The following is a 22319-nucleotide window of genomic DNA, read 5'->3' on the forward strand; positions in this document are numbered from 1 at the left end:
AAACCCCTGATTTTAGAAGCACACATACAAGGAATATATGCACTCAAATTTCAAAATGACTTGCCAGAGTCAAAGAGGTCACAAAAGACTTCTGGAAATAAAGTATAATGATTTTTCAAAGAAAGCTACTCGTGGCATTTGCCTGAAGTATCCTTTCCTTGGAAAAAGAAATGGTGCAGATCCGATGGTGTCTAATTCGTGTGTACATAGCTTAATGAGGGAAAACCTGTCAATCAGCATTGGGGAGGCAGAAGAAAAGCTTAGAAATATAGCTAGACGTGCTTATAGCTCATATGGCACCTAATAACCTCTGATTAAGAATTACATTACATTGACAAGTAATTGAAACCCATTGAAATCATGGAGCGTCATTAGTTTAGTTAGGACGTCATATGTTATGTTGTGACCAATTTCTAGGATGGGGATAAACGTATCATGGGGAGAACAGTCCAGAGCTGCTACAAATGTAGAAAAAAAACCCCAAAACAAAACAAAAAAAAAAAAGCCAAAAAAACACACAACTATGTACAATTAGAAAAAACAAAAACAGACAATATCGATTTCATTTTCCCTGGAGATTTCAATTCTAAAATGTACTATGCAGTTTTATTGGGAGGATTTTGATTTTTTTTGTGTGTGTTTTAACACACTTTGACATGGGTGTATGAAACCTAAGGAAATATTTTTTTTCTTTACTAATATTTGACCATGCTAAATATGCCCTAGCTATTTGCAGATTTTCAGAGCCAGACACTTGTAAGGCACTTCAATTGACTTTGAACTGAAAGTTCCACTGAGCATTGCATTATGCCAAGGAAAGTAGATAAATACAATGGTTGGGCGAGCCGAAGTGTTGTGCATGACTAATCCAATTTTTGCACTCATCATTAGTTTGCACTGATTTAATTGAAAAAAAAAAACCAAAATCCAAAAAACAGAAAAAGCCTGGTCCTTTGACATCGCTCGCTGCCAACAGTGGAATTGGCCAACAGTCTGCTGTTTATACAGCCTTCCGGTATTCCCCAACAGCCGATGTCAGGAGAGAAGGGTTGGCTAGTTTTGAATTTTAAAAACTCCAGTCCTTTTGGTTTTTCGGAAGAGAAAAGTCGCGGTCAGTAGTTTGGCTCTCCTTTGAAAACACATGAAGATTACACACATGTAAATACAAGTCAAGAAAGGGAGCCAATGGTCAAATGAGCATTCTGTAGTCCGTTATCTTAGGTATTTAGCCTGCCAAAAGGTGATTATACACCTTAAGGCCCCTTTACACATCGAGACTTTCTACCGATCCCACCAGCGATCGTGACCTGGCCGTGATCGCTGGAAAGTCTCTGGTGAGCCGTCAAACAGGCAAACCTGGCCAACGACGCAGCAGCGATACGGACCTGCAGAGCGACCTAGCTGGTCATTTGGGACATGTCAAAGCAGCTATTTTTAAAAGGGAAATCACTAACTAAGTCGTAACGGTGTCAAACAACGATGCATGCTGCGCAGCGGGAAACAAAGGACCAAAAAAATGTTCCTGAGAGATGTGTAGCCATCAGCGACCTCACAGCGAGGGCCAGGTCGCTGATGCGTTTCACACACACTGCAATGTCGCTGGGGAGGTCGCTATTACGTCACAAAACCGGTGACATTACAGAGATATCGCTAGCGATATTGCAGTGTGTAAAGGGACCTTTAGATACCCAAAGCTTTAGGCCTGCCAATGTCTTTTCTGACTTTCCAATAAATAGAATGTTTGGCTTGGTCAAGTGGACATTTGTTTACAGTGGTCACAGTAGAGAAAGACGCACCCATAGAGCACAAAAGGATTGGGCAAGCAACTTCAATCTATTTAATGTGTCAGGGAAAAGGGAAACTCTGCACATAAGCACAATAGGGTCTTCGATAAGAGTACCAGAGGGATAAACGAGGAAAACCGCTCACCTCGTTGTGTTGTGTGACCGACAACCAGAATAAATAAAAAAAAAAAAAAAAAAAAAAAAAAAAAAAAAATCGCATATACAGCAGTTGCATGCACCATAAAGGATAAAAAAAGGGCAAAATACAAGGGGAACTGGAATAAAAATGTGGTTAATCCTGCACTGCTGTCATAGAAAGAATCCAATATAAAAGCGAAAGTTAAATTTAAAAGATGGTTTATCCAGAACGTTTCAAAGTGAACTTCACTTATAAACCACCTTTTGATTTCAACTTTGCCTTTATATTGGATTATTTTACCGAAAGCAGCACAGGATTAACCACTTTTTTTTATTCCTGCTTCATTTAATCTGTCAGGAGGATTGCAGGAGGTCTTCATACACATTAGGTAGTCATCAGATCATGCCGAAATCGCCAGGTTGGCCAACTATCATTTTGGAGACCTTAAGGTCAAATACCTCTGCTATTTCCAGCGGTATAGTGGTCCGAAATCAGCATGTTAAACTCTTAATACAATAAAATGTAATATAGGTAAACCTTTAGTAGTTCACTTTTTGGTAGGTTACCAAATACATACTTCACCCTAGACAAGGACTACAAAAGGGCAATGACAATATAAACAGTTCTTTAGGATATACGTGTATGGGGATATAGCAATTCTGCCACGCAGAAAATATTGACCAAAGGCCTGGATTAATAATCCTAACAAAGCAAGGACTAAAATATAAGCTTAAATTCAACAATTTTAAATCAGTATAAGGTGCAGTGCAAAAAACAGTGCAGAAATCACAATAATGTATAGAAAAAGGATAGATCTCACCCAAATCTTCACAACGGGCAGACCAATCGCCACCAAAAGATGCAGGCAGATACAAAAGGTAACAGAGGTAGCGTCCAAACAGATCTAACCCCTGTCGTGCCCCATGCAAATAAGTCCACCCTTACAAGGGCAGCACCCAAGTAATGCAAGCTACCCTGGATAAAATAAAAAAATGGGGCTCTCCCAATGAGTTTTCCTCTCCGGTTTTAAATAGAGAGTTAATCAGGGGAGATAAATTAAATAAATAGCCTGTAGAGGCAGGTATATGTAGTGGCCACCCAGCACATCTGACCATTGCGGCGTGCAATTTTACATACTTGCCAATGGAGGTTGTATTTCTCCAATCACCCTTGTGATGATATATACCTGCCACTACAGCCTATTTATTTAATTTACCTCCCCTGATTAACACTCTATTTAAAACCTGAGAGGGAAACACATTGTGAGGGTCCCCTTTTTGTATCCCGGGTAGCTTGCATTACTTGGATGCTTCCTTTGTAAGGGCGGAAGTATTTGCATGGGCGACAGGGGTTAGGACTTCACTATCTGTTTGGCCCCTACCTCTGTGTTACCCTCGTATCTGCCTGCATCATCATCTTTTGGTGGCGACTGGTCTGCCCGGTGTGAAGATTTGGGTGAGATCTCTCTTTTTTTTTTATATTATTCTTGTGTTTTTCTATACATTATTCTCGTGATTTCTGCACTTTTTTTGCACTGCACTTTATATACTGATTTTAAAGTGTTGAATTAAAGGTTATATTTTAGGCTATACGTGCATGGGGTGTAAACATACTGACCCAGGTGTAGTTATGGTAGTTTCTTATTGGAGCAGATATAGGTCATATCATGTACCGCGTTGTGTTTTACTGTGCTAAGAATCTAAAGCTGTTTAATCCACTAGACTGCGTAATGACTCCGCTTTCATTCACCTCAGCTATCAGTGCACAGGCTCAGTGCAGGGTTTATAGGGTATCCAGTTTCCTTTCCATGTAAAACAGGTGTTCAGAAATCGGAGCTTTGTGACGTTTGTCAGAAGTCATGTCAGAAAACGTAATACAAGGTCTAGAAATGAAATCTACACATTGGTTTCAATGTGTGCAAAATAAGTTTCTAGGATATAGATATCGCCAAACAAAACCAGTAAGGACCAAAAACAATGATACATTAAAAACAGGATTCACATGAAAATTGACCCATCACTTCGCAACATGCATTTTAGAGACTTAAAATGGACATTATAGGTTTAGGTAGCTTGAGCACTCAAACTGCTACCTTTCCATTTAGGACCCTGCAGGTTTCCTCACCTTTTGGGCTGTTAATTAACAGCACTTCCTTTGGTATTCTTAAATACTTATTCACCCTTGTTATTTGCTGGTGATAGAGTTAAAACCTATACAGGCCATGGATGCAAGCAGTCCGCCTGTATCCATCTGAAGAAACATTGTATGTTGCTGTACCACTCACTGAATCATCCTGGAGATAAATTGTTCATGTGCATTCCTCGGTTCTTTAGAGCTCATCCCATCAGTTTCCTACCTACGGCCCAGTTATAGGGTCAGGTATCCTGCTCAATACATAGGTGCAGAACCTATCAAGGGTGGTCAGGGGAGCCAGAGGGCTTTGTCAGGGGGTCACCATCTCCCCCTTCCATAGACCCAGGGTTTCCCCTCCCCAGTCACCATATGCGTGGCACTTCTCCATACCTAGCGTGACAGATGCCGCCAGAGACCCTGAAAGCAGACTCAAGCTGTTGGACAAACTATCGTTCAGCCTACGCCACCTTCTCCCAACTCTCTTCTTCCCCCCCCCCCCCAATATAGGAATGTTTAGCTCTGCCAAATGCTGAAGTGTTCCCTCAAAGCTGCTGTCGGACACTTTTGGCGGGGGCTTCTCTCCCAAAGAACAAAAAGAATAGTCAGTTACTGTTAAACGTGCCAGATCCCTCTCTCCCAGACAATGTTGAGGAAGAGTCAAGAGGTCTGCATGAACACTTTGTTGTTGGCTGATGCTGCCAAAAGGATTGTTCTTTTCATTTTGGGAATCAAATCCAAATTTAGGAAAAAAAAAAAAAAAAAAAAAAAAAATATATAAAAACACACAATAACAAAAAAAAAAAAAAAAACAAAACACTATCAGTTTCTAGAGTGGAAACTCTTGTGATTATGGTCTAAGTGTACAGTATGACATTAATTAAAACCCTTGCTCTTACGATATCGAAAGAATGTTTTTCCAAAAAATTGGAAGTTCCAATCTTACCTTATCTCCCTGTTTGATGGTGCGCAGCTCTAGTCGGCCAATTGCTTTCTTTGCGTCGTCTTTTAGTTTTTTCTGTAAGAAAAGAAAAAAAAAAAAAGCAAAAATGGTTAAAAACTGAGCTGAACATTATACCGACAAATAATCTATACATACAAGAATTAAAGTTTAAAAGCCCAGGGTCTTAAGTTTCCGAGACAATACGCACGAACACATCTACAGAAAATAGCTTGTAATGTAAGAACCGTGGTGCTGAATGGGATCTTTCATGTTTGAGGTGAAAGGTTAGACAGATTAAGCTTTTTATGGTTAAGAAACTACAATGGAAAATCTTATGTTTTCAGAATAATTTTCTTTGATTAATACTCATTTACTTGGCATAGATTTTAATCTTTCTAGGAAATTAAGTACAGTTTGATACTTTGTATTAATGACATTTAATTTTGCAGTTCACTGAAATACAAAAATGTAAGATATCAAATTCAGAATAAAAATTTAGGCATTTCTGGGCACAGGGTGATCACAATTCGAGATGCATTTGCATTTTTTTTCTCCCCTTTTACAGACTTCTAAATACTGTATTGTCTGTATACCAACACAGCCCCACGGGTGTATTTTTCGGAGACACCAAAGTTGCTATTGCACTTGAGGCTGGAGTCTAAGGTGACTTGAGAAAAACTACCAGTATGTCATAAGTTATTGATTGGGGAAGGGTGGGGGCCTGTTACAGATTTGGCTTTGGGACAATGAGCTTCAAGTTACATTTATTTTGCATCCCCCCGGGGGTGGGATCCAAATAGCTTTCCTTAGTTCTACCAAAGTGGGTAAGATATCAGCTAATTCGCAGAACTGTAGAGATTCAGAAAGGCTAGAGCAATTTTCTGGTGTATAAAAACGAAACTCAAAAATGTGCCACCAAATCTATAAAATTCAATTGTTTAACGAAAGTCAGCGATTGGAAGGAACACCCATTTCCTAAAAAAAAAAAAAAAAAAAAAAAAAAAAAAAAAGTTATTTTTGTTCCTTTCTCTGAGGGCTCGGTTACACTTGCGTTGTGCACAGGCAAATGCAATCCGATAAAACATCAGATTGCGCTCACTAGTGCAAAACCATGGGGCAGTATCCATCTCCCTGTGATTAAGTTCTCATGTCACAGCGGCATGAGAAAGGAAATCGCAGCATGCTGTGTTTGGCAGCGAATCTCTGCTCACATGCACTCCTACAAGTCTATGGGAGCGTGTGAAACATTGCACTGCACTTGCATGTCATTTAACCACAGTGCGATATACGCAGTAGTGATGGGCAGTCCGGCTCTTTTTGGTGATCCGGTTCCCATGGCTCCGCTCACCAAAAAGAGCCGGCTCTTTCAGCTAGTTCTCGGCTCCTTATTAAATATGTGTTCAACCCAGGTGAACACATTTAAGATTATAGTAACCACCAAAGCCCCGCCCACCCGCGGCTAAACCCCGCCCACTCACAAGCGGCCAATTAGATTGCTGAGTAGGCAGAGTTAAGCCGCGGGTGGGGTTTTGAAAAGAGTCGTTGGATATTTTAGTGGCTCACACTAGTGATCCGGCTCCTGTCGTTCACAGCAGGGAGCCGGATCTTTGTGTCGGATTGTTCGCGACCAACACATCACTAATACGCAGAGACAGGCCATGGAGGAGATGGGAGAAAGTGCTCCCTCTTCCACAGTTGTGACCTGATCGCAAGATCACATCACAGTCGCATGACCCTCGGCTGACAGCTCTCGCATCGGAAGCTGTGCGCAAGTAGAACTGAGGCCGAATTCAATTTCTGGGATGCGTACGCGTCAAAAATGCATTTCACAGTGCAGCACCCAAGACACATGTCTATGGGTTGATAGTGCCTGCCTAAATTCACAGCTGAATATATTTTTAGTCTTTAATTCGTAACAATGCAATAGTCTGTGGCGTGACTGGCAGACAAGCAATAGCAGAAATGACGAGAAAGATGTGCAAATTGTGTAGAAAACTGCTAGTTATTCTAGTTACCAGGACAAATGTCACTGAACTTACTACTGAGAACAAGATAATTGCAGACCCTCGTACTACAGGATTCTTTACATTTCATTGAAATGGCCACATCAGCTGACAAATTCCTTAAAGCGCACCAACCAGGATTTTCCTACATAACCTAAAGCGAGTGCTATACTGGCACCAGCATGCTGATTCTATACAAACCTGTAGTTTTCAGCTAGGATATAAAGGTTTTTTGAAACATAAGTTTGTAAAAGCAGCAGCTTTTTCAATGGCAGCAGCTGCCGATCAGCTGATATGTGGGGTGGGTATTCATAGTGATGCCTGCACCCTGGGTCTGTCCATACTCCCCCTGTTCTTTAGGCTAATTCTATTACAGAATCTATTTACTAACTGACTAGAAGGACCTGTGCCGATATCATACCCATGTGACCAGAAGGGACGGGGCCTCAGCCAACAGAAAAATGTTGCTTCCTGGTATCAGCATACTAGTGCCAGTATAGAACTGGCTTTAGGATATGTAGGAAAATCCTGGTGGTTGGTGCACTTTAAGAGATATATATAATATATAATATATAAAAGTTTACATGAGCTAATTGAATTTAGAACAGTTGTTACTTAATGTTAACAGAGCAATTCAGATGAAATGCAGCCATGATTCCATCAGGTACTAGACATGTCTTATGTTCAGCCAGGGCTGAGCACAAAAAAGGCATTCATAGCTACCAGGATTTTTTTTTTTTTTTAAATATTTTTAAAGGCACTATAGTGCCCTCGAATTTGTAGGAGAACAGTGCCTCTGTTCCCTATGGTTGGGCACAATGCTCCAACCTAATCATTTGTTTAGAAAAGATTGCTTTGGGCAATAGAGTTGCCTTCCCCTAGTTGGCTGCCACATACAGAATTATTTCTTTATGAACCTACAGGAATCCAGAGTGGTTCCGTTAGGTCATTGGGACGCCAGACTAATAAAGGCGGACATATACTTTTGTTTGAACTCCTGCAGTGATTGCTCATCAGTGTGGTCAAATGATCACAGGCGGTCATGGTTTAAAATGTAGTTGGCAGTGTTTGACTTATTTTGGTCAAAATACGGAAGAGTGATCTTTCTGGGAATAAATTTAAAATGGATGAATGATTTGTTCAATGAAAGATTGAACATGAACAAAACCCCCTCCAAAACACAATCAATCACACACACACACACACACACACACACACACACAATCACACACACGTGAAGGACTTATGCCAAGATTTATCAGTGTGCAGTTATAACACCAAGCACCCTTCCCAGTTATGGATGGTAGGTGTGTGACTGGTTGTCCATCAGTTTTTTCCACCGGTGCCGTCTCCATTAGTGTTGAGCGAGTAGTTAGCGCGTACTGTCCGCTACTCACATATTCGTTACGAGTAGCCGGCACCATGTAAAATCAATAGGAAATACTCGCCAAGTAGCGACTAACCTGAAAGCCATATTATTCGTTACTCGCATGAAAAGTACGGCTTTCAGGTTACTCGCTACTTAGCGAGTATTTCCTATTGACTGTCTTTGCGCCCGCTACCTGTAACAAATATGCGAGTAGCAAAGTCAGTCAATAGGAAATACTTGCTAAGTAGCGAGTAACCTGAAAGCCGTACTTTTCATGCGAGTAGCGAATAATACGGCTTTCAGGTTAGTCGCTACTTAGCAAGTATTTCCCAGTGACTTACATGGTGCCGGCTACTCGTAACGAATATGCAAGTAGCAGACAGTACTCGCTAACAGCATAGCAAGTACGAATAGTCAACTACTCACTCAACACTAGTCTCCATCATAAACCACAGGGGAAGGGGGGGGGGGGGGGAAATCAGCCGCATCCTGAAGTTATAAATACCTGCTTAAAGCGCCAGTTAAGTATAGGCTTAAGTTTTTTGTGGATTTGATATCCTTTTCAGTGAATCACCTTGTGTAAACACGAAGATATAAAATATTTTAAAAAGACATGGGGTACAGGATTTTGGACTGTCTTCAGAACTCAATTTTTTTCTGATATAAAGCACCAAATGGCCTTCATAGACAAAAAGGGGCCAATTCAGTAAAATGTTCTTGCTCAGCAATCTTATTGAATGGGCTCGCTAGGGTACGATTGTGCATTCCACTTAAAATTACGTGTCTGCGTTTTCTGGCAAAGGAACACCCCAGTTATGTACTCCAGTAAGGGACTGCAGAACATGGCTGGTGAAGTTTACTCCACCAAAGTAGTGTAAATGGCATTACCCATCATGCTCTGCTCATTTTGGCAAATCTGCCTGGGACTGGGTGAAAACCCAGAATGTCGATAATTATTAAATCACAACTTCCAAGTTGCACAAAATCTTTGCTACAAATGAAGCAGTTTCACATCTTCATGTATCAAACCCAAATGTTGTAGGTTTATATGGAATGTTCTGTCTTTACTAGTGTAGGTTACTATATTTAAATCTTTGTTGGACCATAAGCTCAATATATAAAGCATACATTAAAGATTGAAGAACGACTAGCAACTCAAAGCTACACAATTCGCCCAAATAAAATACTTTGCACATCGACCTTCTGGGGAGGGTCGAGGGAGCCACATGTACATTAACTGCAGAGTCAAACGGAACGGTTTACATTGATCCATTTTTATAGCCACATTATGTGTATTACTGATACTGAGCACTTTGCAATAGCTAGTGTAAAAAAAAAAAAAAAAAAAAAAAAAAAAAAAAAAAAAAAAATTGTAAAAATTTATCTACAATCCATTTTTATTTATTTTCCAAGACCAAAGTAAACCAGGCATACACAGGTGCATATGGTGCACCAGGTGTAAATATGGATCTGTACAAATGGTCAAATTCCACAAGTGCAGGAGAACGTACAGGGATAGCCTGTGCCAGTCACTCGTTTTACAAAATCAATCAGCTGTGCTTGTGCATTATCATATCAGCTGGGCAGCTACCCAACAAGCAGACAGATAGCAGGTTTGTTCATCACACAGGAAAGGGTTAAGCAGTACAGTACTTGTACACACAGAGCCGTCTCCAGCCGACACATTCAATATTGCTTCACAGATATGGGCAAATTATCGGTTACATTTACCAAGGACTTATCAGAATAAACACCACACACAAGTTACCGGTATTTAAAAAAAAAAAAAATTAAAAAAAAAAATAAAAAAAAAAATGGTGAGATGTAACAAGTTATTTTCAAAAGGGAACTGCAGATGTTACATCTATGCATATAAAAAAAAAAAAAAAAAAAAAAAAAAAAGTTTCCCTCTCGATTATTCTATAAGGCCTCCTTTCTGTCATGCATTCTATCACTGTTTTTCACTGATCAAAAAAGTACCCATTATATACAAATCGACTCTTCATATTTCTTTTGCAGACCATCCATCCTCAACCAAAAAAAAAAAAAAAAAATGGTAGCTTGTCGGTTTTGATACAAAATTAAAAAAAAAAAAAAAATCAATCATTCATTGAAATATATGGGTTCATGTTTTTACAGTCTACTGCAAGGTTAGGGATTTAATTTCCTTTGGACTCTTAAGATCCCCAGGGACTACAGTGCTTTGGCTGCTGGCCCCATTTTGTTGTCACTTTACTTCATCCCTGGACAGAGACCACACTGCAGAGCATGCAACAAAGGATTACATCCCAACACTAGCCAATATCAGGACATTCTTTGTGGGCTGAGTTAGCGCACTCTGCACTTCCGTCCCCATCAGCAGGCACAGTTTGTGATGTATAGTATATACAGCATTCTCAGGTCTCCTAAAGCAGAGGTCCCCAACTCCAGTCCTCAAGGCCCACCAACAGTGCAGGTTTTTGGGATTTCCTTAGTATTGCACAGGTGTTAATGTAATTACCTGCCCAGGTGCTGGTTCCAACAGCAGTGCAATGCTAAGGAAATCCTGAAAACATGCACTGTTGGTGGGCCTTTGAGGACTGGAGTTGGGGAACCCTGTCCTAAAGGACACAGACAGTTCCCACATCTTGAGCTATATAAAAATGTTACTTAAGTGGTTGAGGAGTCATAGCTCACTAAACAGAAGGCGGTAATACCATCACATTAGTAGGTGGAGAGAATTAAATGTTTGACCAAATATAGCATGATAATATTTTAAGTTAATCTTTATTTATTTATTTATTGTATTGTCCATGAATTAAGTTCTAAAAATCCAAATGGCAGGAATAAAAAAAAAAAAAAAATGGATGATATATTGGGTGGGGGTGGGGGAATTTATAAAATTTAAAGTCCAGCACAAACAATAGAATAGACAAGTAGCCTTCCTCGTGTCCTGAGGAAGGCCACTTATCTGATATTGTAGCCAAAACGCGTTGCGTTTTTCATGTGTACATACGGATTTTTTTTATTATACCTTTGAATCTAATAAAACCCTGAAGAAATGAGGATTTTGTACCAATTCTGGGAGCACCTGGCAAAAGAATCGGGATTACTCTACATGAGGCTGATTGCTACTAACAGACCCACCCAGTGTGATGTCTGATACCCTGGAGCCGAGCTGCAGACTAGATCCATACAAGAACCATTGAGATCTTATATAGGCTTCTAAAGATCTGAGAAAGGTGAGCAATACTGATTATTACTGCAATTGTATTTATACCCCTACACTGAGATCTGCGCCCGCACTTTTTCCCTTTTCTCTCCATTAGCGTCCTCACAGAGGACTCATTTACTACTACTTTTCTCATGCCGCTTTTCCCGCTGACGGAAAATCTTTATACCACCTGACAGCCTCAGGCTTTCAGTCAGAGGCATGGACAGTGCCATATCAATCACTGCTCAGTGCATAGTGACATAGGGCACTGACTGACAGCAGGCTCAGCATTGTATCAGTACAGAGCCAGTTGTCAGTCAGTGTCAGGGTCAGGGTCGTGGTTACCGCTCACTATAGATTGAGTGGTGACCGAAACCACACTGGCTGCGCCTCGGACTCAAACCCAGAGGCTGTTGGGAGGAATAACGTTCTTCTCCTCCCGGGAGTGGGTGCACTCAGTGCAGCAGCTGCAGACCATCAGAACGAAAAAAGTAATGAGACTTCACCTTACCATAGGCAACTGCACTCCAGGACTTGCAGGTGCTCATGGTCCTCCAGTCCCGCCAGGCTGGTATATAGCTGAGAAGAAGTGAAGGGTGGACCCAGCACCACAATCCAGTATATTAAAACATAAAAAAATGTATTCGGTATTAAAAATCCAACGGATCCAAAACTTGAGAGAAGACGCATAAGCGCACCTAATGCGTTTCGGACAATAGAAAAAAAAAAAAAAAACCACACATGATTAAGGACTTGTTTTTATCCATTGTCTGAAACACGTAAGATGCGCTTATGTGTCTCAAGTTTTGGATCTGTTGGATTTTTAACACCTAATACATTTTTGATGTTTTAATATACTGGATTGTGGTGCTGGGTCCACCCTTCACTTCTTCTCGACCATCAGAACGCCATTAACGCTACATCGGCAGGGTAACAGCAATTTTTACATTACCACAATCTTAAAGGAAACCTGTAGTCTAAGGGGTAAATTCTTAGTGCGTTTTTTTGCGCGTTTTTGCTCAGAAAACTGCATGACTTTGCTTCTCCAGCAAAGTCTATGAGTGTTCATTTTTCGCTGTCTGCATACGTGATTTTTTTTTTTTAGCTGCGTTTTTGTGGTGCCCACAAAAACGCAGCATATCAATTTTTGCGTTTTTCATTACGTTTTCCACCCATTGAGTTCAATGAGATGTTCAAAAACGCAATGAAAAACGTAAATTGCAAATATAGCTGCGTTTTAGTGCGTTTCTATGACTAACAACGCAGCTATAAAAACGCAAGAGGTGGGTAGTAAAGTGACATTTACAGAAAGAGGATCCCTTCTGTTAGTAAACACAGAGGCATGAATCCTCCCGGAACTGTCGTGGGCGGAGGGGACGTGCTCGCCACGCTCTGGTCCGGGGCTTCTGCTGCTGGTCGGTTGCTCGAGCGGTGAACCGGACCCGGGGACTCGAGCAGCGCTCCTCACCCGTGAGTGAAAAGGGGTAGTTTGTTCGTGACACCACCCACGGGACGTGGCGATTGTGTGGCGCCCTTGCCTAGCCAGGTCGTCACAGATAAAAACACACAAACACCCCCTCACCCCCACTAGACAGGGACACCAGCCAAACAAAAACCCTTGTTGCCTCCCTCCAGTGTCTGATGTCCACACCAGGTAGGGCGGGGCCAAGCGGTTGGCCCCACCCACCGAGGAGTTCACAGGCCTGGAGGCGGGAAAAGTGACAGATAGAGTTTGGAGTTTGAAGTGAGAGGAGTGAGCACTTGGGTGTCTGGGTATGTGGCCCAGGCACTGACAGCAAGGTTGGCAGAGGGTGGTGGCCATCTGCAGGAGTGGTGGAGCAACGCGGAACCGTAGGACCGGGGTTGGGCGACGGCCCGCCGGTACCGACTGGGGAGCGAAGTGAAGCCAACACACACAGGCAGGGCCATCGGACCCCGACCAGGCTTGGAGCCGCCAATAGTCAGGTCCGAATGTGACTGGAACCCCAGGGGTTTCACAACAGCAAAAGTCCCGATTGAAAGGCAACCGCCCACACCGTGAGGGTATACAGCTACCGCCTAAGGCTAGAGATCCAAAGGCCAGAGTCTGAGGGCAAACGGGCTCCTCCAGTACCCATACACCGGGGAGCGGACTACCGTTGTGAATCCATAGTAGTCAGAAGGAGAACATCGAGATGCAGGGAAACACAGCCGCCATCACCTGTCCGGGGAGAGACACTGCAGCCGGCTGCGGGACCCGTCCATCCAGCCGTTTAGTTTGAGGACTTTATACCTTTCTTGCTGAATGAGTACACCCGTGCCACGAGGCCCCTGCACCCTGCACCCCAGCCATCCGGCCTCCCAGTTACCACCACCGGGCCCCGGGATCACCAACTCCCCCTACCCACGGAGGGGGGAAAACATCCCAGATTCTCCTTACCATCGCTCCCGGGATCCCCTGTCATCAGCAGCGGTGGTGCCTATCTTCACCACGACCCGTGGGTGGCGTCACGGACTAAATCCCCCAAACCGGCCCACCGCTCGAGCCACCGAGCAGCAGCAGCGCCGGACCCGAGCGTTAGCGAGAGCGCAGCAGCGACGGCGTCCTCCCCGCCCGCGACAATGGCACCATCGCTGCTGATAACAGGGATCCCGGGAGAGATTGTAGGGTGCAGCTGAGCTGTTGTCCCCTCCGTGGGTAGGGGGAGTTGGTGATCCAAGGGCCCGGTGGTAACAGGGAGGCCGGATGGCTGGGGTGCAGGGGCAGCGCGGTGCCGGATGGCTCTGGTGTACTCACTCAGACAATGACAAAGTCTCTGGTAAACCAAATGGCTGGATGGACGGAGTGTTGTTGTGCTCTCCCCGGACGGCTGATGGTGGCTGTCTTTCCCTGCACCTTTTAGAAAGTTCTTGATTCCTGTGGTTGCCCACTGGTAGTCTGCTCCCCGGCGTATAGGTGCCGTAGGAGCCCGCAGGCGCTGGCACTTGGATCTCTAGCCTGTGGCGGTGGCTGTATATCCTCTCTGGGTGGATGCTTGCCTTCAAATCGGGACTTGGTTGTTAGGGAACCCTGGGGGTTCCTGTCACATTCGGATTTGACTATTGACGGCGGCTCCAAGCCTGGTCGGGGTCCGATGGCCCTGCCTGTGTGCTTAGCTTCACTCAGTTCCCCGGTCCGGTACCAGCGAGCAGTCGCCTGACCCCGGTCCTTACGGCTCAGCGGAGTTCCACTAACTCATGCAGACGGCCACCGTCTGCCAACCTTGCTGTTAGTGTCTGGGCTCCAACCCAGACACCCAAGTGTTCACTCCTCTTACTTTCACCTCCTGAACTCATCTGACACTTTTCCCGCCTCCAGGCCTGTGAACTCCTCGGTGGGTGGAGCCAACCACCTGGCTCCGCTCCACCTGGTGTGGACATCAGACCCTGGAGGGAGGCAACAAGGGTTTTGTGTTTGGCTGGTGTATCTGCCTAGGGTGGGGGTGTGTATGTTGGTATGTATGTGAGTACCTGGCTAGTCCAGGGCGTCACAGTACCGCCACTGCTGCTTCCATTTCCCGCCCGGTGCCATGTCTGCTCCCATGTGGCGCCATGTCCGGGCGGGAAGTGGAAGCGGCTGAAAATCAAAAGTTAAACAGTAGAAAAAGGTCATTCACCTGTCTGCAGACTCCCGGTGCCATGTCCGCTCCCAGCTCCTCTCCCGGTACCCGCCACACCCGCTCCGGCTGTGTGCCGGCTCCAAGGCACGTCCGATAGCTGCAGGACCTAGCGGTGATCACCTAATGCGGTCACTTGACGCATCAGCTGATTGTAAGTCTCGCGGTGACGCCGGATTTTACCGCCCGGCCATCAGCTGATGCCGTGAGGAGGCTTCATCATCCGATTAGCGGCAGGTCCTGCAGCGGTCGGCCGGGAGTCAGCACGGATGTGTGTAGTTTTTTTTTTTTCTTGCACTGGAATCAGCCTGGACTGTACAGCGAGCGAGCGCCGAGTGACTGATTCCCCGGCGCTTGTAGTCAGTTCATGACAGCATCAGACAGGCCGAGGTGATCTCAGGAGTTCAGGTGACAGCACCAGAGATCACCCCGGCCTGTCTGCAGCTGTCATGAACTGAATCGCAAGTGCCGGGGAATCAATCACTCGGCACTCGCTGTACAGTCTAGGCTGATGCACACCGGAGCTCAGGCGAGAGTTCTGGAGTGCAGTGCAGGTACCTGAATCCAGGCCTGGCATTACTGATGTTTTCTCCGGTAGCCAGTCCGATGCTGCACAGAAGTGTGTAGTTTTTTTGTTTTTTTTGCACTGATGCATCAGCTGATTGTATAAAATGCCGTTTATACAATCAGCTGCTGTGTGATGTCATTCAGGCCCTTGAACCTGACACATCATCTGATCGCTTTGCCTTCCAGCAAACCGATCAGATGATATGGGATCCGGATTGGACGGCGCGGGACCCTTGACCCAGAATTACTGATGAGGGGGGGGGGGGGGGGGTTCTTTATTTCAATAAAGATGGAGTCACTAATTGTGTTGTGCTTTATTTCTAATAAAAATATTTGTGTGGTGTTTTTTTTTTTTTCTTTATCTTTACTAGAAATTCATGGTGGCCATGTCTAATATTGGCGTGACACCATGAATTTCGGGCTTAGGGCCAGCTGATAATACACAGCTAGCCCTAACCCCATTAATTACCCAGCGAGCCACCTGGCATCAGGGCAGCTCGAAGAGTTGGATACAGCGCCAGAAGATGGCGTTTCTATGAAAGCACCATTTTCTGGGGTGGCTGCAGACTGCAATTCGCAGCAGGGGTGCCCAGAAAGCTTGGACAACCTGCATTGTGGATTCTAATCCCCAGATGCCTAGTTGTACCTGGCTGGACAAAGAAAGAAAAAAAAAAAAAAAAAGAAGAGAAGAAAGAAAGAAAGAAAAAAAAAGAGAAGAAAGAAAGAAAGAAAAAAAGAGAAGAAAGAAAAAAAGAAAGAAAGAAAAAAAGAAAGAAAGAAAGAAAGAAAAAAAGAGAAGAAAGAAAAAAAGAGAAGAAAGAAAAAAAGAAAGAAAGAAAGAAGAAAGAAAGAAAAAAAGAGAAGAAAGAAAGAAAAAAAGAGAAGAAAGAAAGAAAAAAAGAGAAGAAAGAAAGAAAGAAAGAAAGAAAGAAAGAAAGAAAGAAAGAAAAAGAAAAAAAGAGAAGAAAGAAAGAAAGAAAGAAAAAAAGAAAAAAAGAGAAGAAAGAAAGAAAGAAAGAAAGAAAAAAAAGAGAAGAAAGAAAGAAAGAAGGAAGACTTCCTTATATTTTTGGTTCCCAGGCAGCTGGGGGCAGCCCGTACCTGCCTTCTGTACCTGGCTAGCATACCAAAATATGGCGAAGCCCACGTCATTTTTTTTGGGGGGGGGGGGGGGACTTATAGTTCGGCAGCTGCTGTCTGCTCTCCTGCATCCACTAGTGGATGGAGTATGCTGAGCCTTGTGGGTCTGCTCACCTTGGCTCTCCCTCCAGCATACAGTCCTGGATGGAGCATGCTGAACCTTGTAGTTCTGCAGCTGTCTGCTATCCTGCATACACTAGTGGAGAATGAAGAACATATTGAAGGAAATGACATCAGACCTTTTATCTTTTTTTTTTTTCTCCAACAATCTTTAAATGGCAATGTTCACTGATAAAAAAAACAAAAAAAAAAAACCCGCATAACGCAGTGAAGGCAGCAAAAACGCACAAAAAACGCAGCGTCAAAAAAAACACCCCAAAAAAAAAAAAAAAAAAAACGCAGTGTGTGAACTTAACCTAAGGCTTTGTCGCAGGCCACTAATGGGGCCTCATTAAAGAATACTTAAATTTTGGCACCTATAATAAAAAAGGTTCCATTTTAGTACAATTCCACCTAAATGGCTCCTGGCAAAGTTCCATTTTTGTCACCTCATTAGGACATGGCGTACCTTTTCCCAGCTAGTGAGTGATGGTACCAACTATTATATTCCTCTTCTGGTATATAGATTGCACTATATGAGATTAGAATTATCTTATCTGAAGTATTAGCATTCTGCTGTACAAGGGTGAAAGTACAGAGCATTGAGGAAATGGAGAACAGCCGGAACGAGCAGAGAATGGAGTCTGATCTTCACCATTTTGAGTTTATTAAATACACAAAGGTTGTACCTATAGTCACTAATGCAGCATAAAGGTGTTATGATGCGAGACAAAAACAATCACCTCTCTAATAATACAATTGTAACTAAGATTAGAAGGCATGATCAGGATGGACTGGTTCCTCCAGTATATACATTTCTGGGTGGACACCATTCCGTAGAGGCTCGGCTATAGGTAAACCAGAGCAGGTTATAAATAGGAATTCTACTTTCAACTATCACAATCTGCTTTTATTCCTATAGTTAGAGCTCTCAACATCTTATTTTTCACTTTAAACACTTTTTTTTTTATAGTATAAAAAAAAAAAAAAAGTACTAAAGTTTACATTAGTAAAGGATTCAATTTATATTCTAAGGTCACATTGCTCATTGCACATTGCCAGGAATCAAAGTATCTGCAGCTATAAATGACTAACCAAATAAGTATCTCAAATTTCAATCTGTAATGCTACTCAAATATCCCAGTTTGACGGAGGAAAAAACCATAAACAAATGTGACAGTGTTGTGCACCTGATCTCACAATTCACTGTTGCGGGCAGGTGGTCACATAACCTCCCCATGTATTTGTCACATGTACTGGTGGGGAGAACCTGAATTGAGAGGAAGTCAGTGTTTCTATTCAAGTCCATCCACCTGGGGCAATTACACTAGAACAAATCTACTTAGAGATTCCGTGTGGTGGTCACACTTGTCCGGGTCAGCTCATTAAATGTTATGAATATTCACTGCTTCCCCCTCCCACCCTCTCTGCCAGGGTCTGATTGGTTGTCCTCACACTAGCCATCTAGGTCCCAGAAGTGGAATGTTTTAAAAAACAAAACAAAAAAAAAAACAAAAAAAAACAAAACAAAATGGCTTAGGCTTGCCTTCCACATTTTTATACACAGCACAAATAGACAGCTGGAGGCTGCAGTCCTGTGTGCTATATATCAATATTATATTTTCTATTAAAACCAACAGCCATGAGGGACTAGATTAGTACTGGGTAGGAGTCAGACCACCCCCCCCCACCCATTGCTAATTGTTTTACTTAAACAGAAAAGAGCCCCACCATCTTTCTCCAATTAACTCCTAAAAGGTCTAACGCAATCCACACCATGATGTCCCACAACAATCCCGGCCCTGCTGCATCCTGAGATCGCAGTCACATCAGATAATGTGACCGATCACTGCTTCCTGCGGAACACAGATGGAGCCACGACTGAGAGCGGTGACATCAGTAAGTTCACAGCTGACTTCCAATGCACCCCAGCTGTGACCTCCCAGGCTTTGTGGCAGCTGTGTGTTTTGTTTAACAAAAATTACAGCTGTCATTAACAGGAACCTTTCAGGTCCAATACCACCCAGAACCACGAGCAGTTCTACATATTGCTATTCCCTGCCGAACGGTCCCTGTATACAGTCATGGCCAAAAGTTTTGAGAATGCTACAAATATTAATTTTTACAAAGTCTACTGCTTAAGTTTTTCTAATGGCAATTTGCATATACTCCAGAATGTCATAAAGAGTGATCAGCTTAACAGCAATTACTTGCAAAGTCAATATTGGCTAAGAAAATGAACTTTAACCCCCAAAACACATTTCAACAGCATTGCATTCCTGCCTTAAAAAAAGGAGCAGCTAACATTGTTTTAGTGATTGTTCCATTAACACAGGTGTGGGTGTTGATGAGGAAAGGGCTGGCGATCAGTCATGATTAAGTAAGAATGACCCTACTGGACACTTTAAAAGGAGGCTGGTGCTTGGTATCTTTGTTTCTCTTCAGTTAACCATGGTTATCTCTAAAGAAACATGTGCAGCCATCATTGCTCTGCACAAAAATGGCCTAACAGGGAAGAGTATAGCTACAAAGATTGTTGACTGACTATTGCATCATCAAGAACGTCAAGGAGAGAGCTTCCATTGTTGCCAAAAAGGCTACTGGGCGCCCAAGAAGGACCAGCAGACGCCAGGACCGTATCTTAAAACTGTTTCAGCTGCGGGATCGGACTACCAGCAGTGCCGAGCTAGCTCAGCAATGGCAGCAGGCTGGTGTGAGTGCTTCTGCACGCACTGTGAGGCGGAGACTCTTTGGGCAAGGCCTGGTTTCAAGGAGGGCAGCAAAGAAGCCACTTCTCTCCAGAAAAAACATCAGGGACCGACTGATATTCTGCAAAAGGTACAGGGAGTGGACTGCTGAGGACTGGGGTCATTTTCTCAGATGAATCCCCTTTTCAATTGTTTGGGACATCTGGAAAACAGCTGATTAGGAGAAGAGGTGAGCGCTACCACCAGTCTTGTCTCATGCCAACTGTTAAGCATCCCGAAACAATTCATGTGTGGGGTTGCTTCTCAGCCAAGGGAAATCGGCTCACTCACAGTCTTGCCTAAAAACACAGCCATGAATAAAGAATGGTACCAGAATGTCCTCCAAGAGCAACTTCTCCCAACTGTCCAAGAGCAGTTTGGCGCCCAACAATGCCTTTTCCAACATGATGGAGCACCTTGCCATAAAGCAAAAGGTGATCACTAAATGGCTCATGGAAGTAAACAGATTTTGGGTCCATGGCCTGGAAACTCCCCAGATCTTAATCCCATTGAGAACTTGTGGGCAATCATCAAGAGACGGGTGGACAAACAAAAACCAACACATTCTGGCAAAATGCAAGCATTGCTTATGCAAGAATGGACAGCCATCAGTCAGGATTTGGTCCAGAAGTTGATTGAGAGCATGCCAGGGAGAATTGCAGAGATCCTGAAGAAGAAGGGTCAACACTGCAAATATTGACTTGCTGCATTAACTCATTCTGTCAATATAACCTTTTGGAACTCATAATATGATTGCAATTATATTTCTGTATGTGATGTAAACATCAGACAAACAATTAAAAACCAGAGGGCAACAGATCATGTGAAAATATAATTTTGGTGTCATTCTCAAAAATTTTGGCCATGACTGTACACTAACAGATAAAGAGATCTGAAGAAGAAGAAAAAAAAAAAAGTGTTTCTAAAGATCTTTTATCATATGCTAATGAGCGAGGGGACTATTCCCCTGGGTGTTAGCTCCAGAAGCATGTTAGTACACCCCCAAGGCGGGCTGCCACTTTTAGACTGTGGTGGGTCCAACAACCATGGTCCTTCCCAGCTTGAGAATACCAGTCCTCAGCGGTCTGCTTTATCATAGCTGGGTATCAAAATTGAGAGAGGGACCCCCAAGCTGTTTTTTTTTTCTTGTATATTTAAAAAACAAAAAAAAAAAAAAACAAAACCTACCAGCAATCTACAAGCACAACGCATTTCCTTAACTGCTATAAATTGGTAAGACAGTCTCTGCAAAATAAAACTAAATGCTAAGAACAGTCCCTTAGCTATTAGTTTATTGCCATTTTAACATGTTATATGCCACATTTGCATGCAAGGGAATTAAACTCTACGTCATATGTTTCAGATCAAGGACAGTAAATAGAAACTTCAACACTCCCTCTGAGTCAGGATACAACAGTCCAAAAAGTTCATATTGATGGGCAAACAGTTTAGCCCAGATGTCATACACCACAACATACATTTTAATAATGGGACTATGAAAAGCTTTAATATGACTGCTTCATCACAAGAATTACTAAACCATGTGCTTCAATCTATGCTTTGTCACATTATAATTAAGTAATTATAGGGGAAGGGTAGTCGAATTGTGCGCCTGAACTCTATGTTCCCTAATGAATTGTCAGGTGTTCCTGGTGCAGAGCTTAATATCCACTCCCAGTAGGTTACTTAGAATAACCACTGCCATGAACAATATACAATAATGTCCAAGTGCTCATTTACCTATTGTATTTAAATCAGCCAATGAGCTTGTAGATGTTGACAATGCCAGCACTTGCCCTCGCCACATTTAGTGCCACTGCTTCTGTGCCGCTTGTGCGACCCACTGCTTCAGTGTTCATTGACAGGCTGCAGCAGTGACGTCACAACTACAGCACACATTGCTGCAGCCAATCAATGTGCTCATCAGCTTGTACCAGCTAACAACATAGCCCCAGTGAGTTATTGCAAAGTTGATTTGTACTGTAGTCGAGAAGTCACCACTGCAGCCAGTCAACAATCACCAGGAGCAGTGACATTAGAGCAAGGGATATAGTTAGTATTTCTTATTTTCAACATCTGCAAACCTATGGGCTGAAGAAAGTTGCTAGATGAAAACCCCTTTTAAAAAAAAACAAAAAAAAAAAAAAAACACACCAAACACGTGCCTATTCAGTTGTGAATAAACCAGATCATCTCTGGCACAAATTAAGAGACCACTGAAGAATTGACAGTTTCTGGTTTTTCTCTTTATAGATATATTTGAGTAAAATATAAATTGTTCTTTTATTCTATAAACTACTGACAACATCTCCAAATCTCCAAGCAATAAATTTTTTGAAAATGAGAAAGGGTCAAGAGAACAAAAAAAATGCATTGCTTTCAGACCTCAAATAATGCAAAGAAAACAAGTTCATAATCATTTAGAAACAACAATACTAATAATGTTTTAACTTGGGAAGAGTTCAGAAATCAATATTGTTTGTTATAACCATGTTTTTTAAAAATCACAGCTTTCATGCGTCTTGGCATGCTTTCCACCAGTCTTTCACTGCTTTTGGGTGACCTTATGC

The 22319-nt window shown here is 42.9% G+C and overlaps 1 protein-coding gene across 1 annotated transcript in view; it reads right to left on the bottom strand.

The window, feature by feature from the left end:
* Positions 1 to 22319, bottom strand: part of RNF128 (ring finger protein 128) — a 75595-nt gene that overhangs the window by 17019 nt on the left and 36257 nt on the right. Inside the window, exon 3 of the mRNA XM_075323817.1 lies at positions 5000 to 5071. Coding sequence (XP_075179932.1) covers positions 5000 to 5071 — 72 coding nt within the window. The remainder of the gene's footprint in view (positions 1 to 4999; positions 5072 to 22319) is intronic.

The sequence above is a fragment of the Anomaloglossus baeobatrachus genome, chromosome 9, assembly GCF_048569485.1.
Source record: "Anomaloglossus baeobatrachus isolate aAnoBae1 chromosome 9, aAnoBae1.hap1, whole genome shotgun sequence".
NCBI classification, from domain to species: Eukaryota; Metazoa; Chordata; class Amphibia; order Anura; family Aromobatidae; genus Anomaloglossus; species Anomaloglossus baeobatrachus.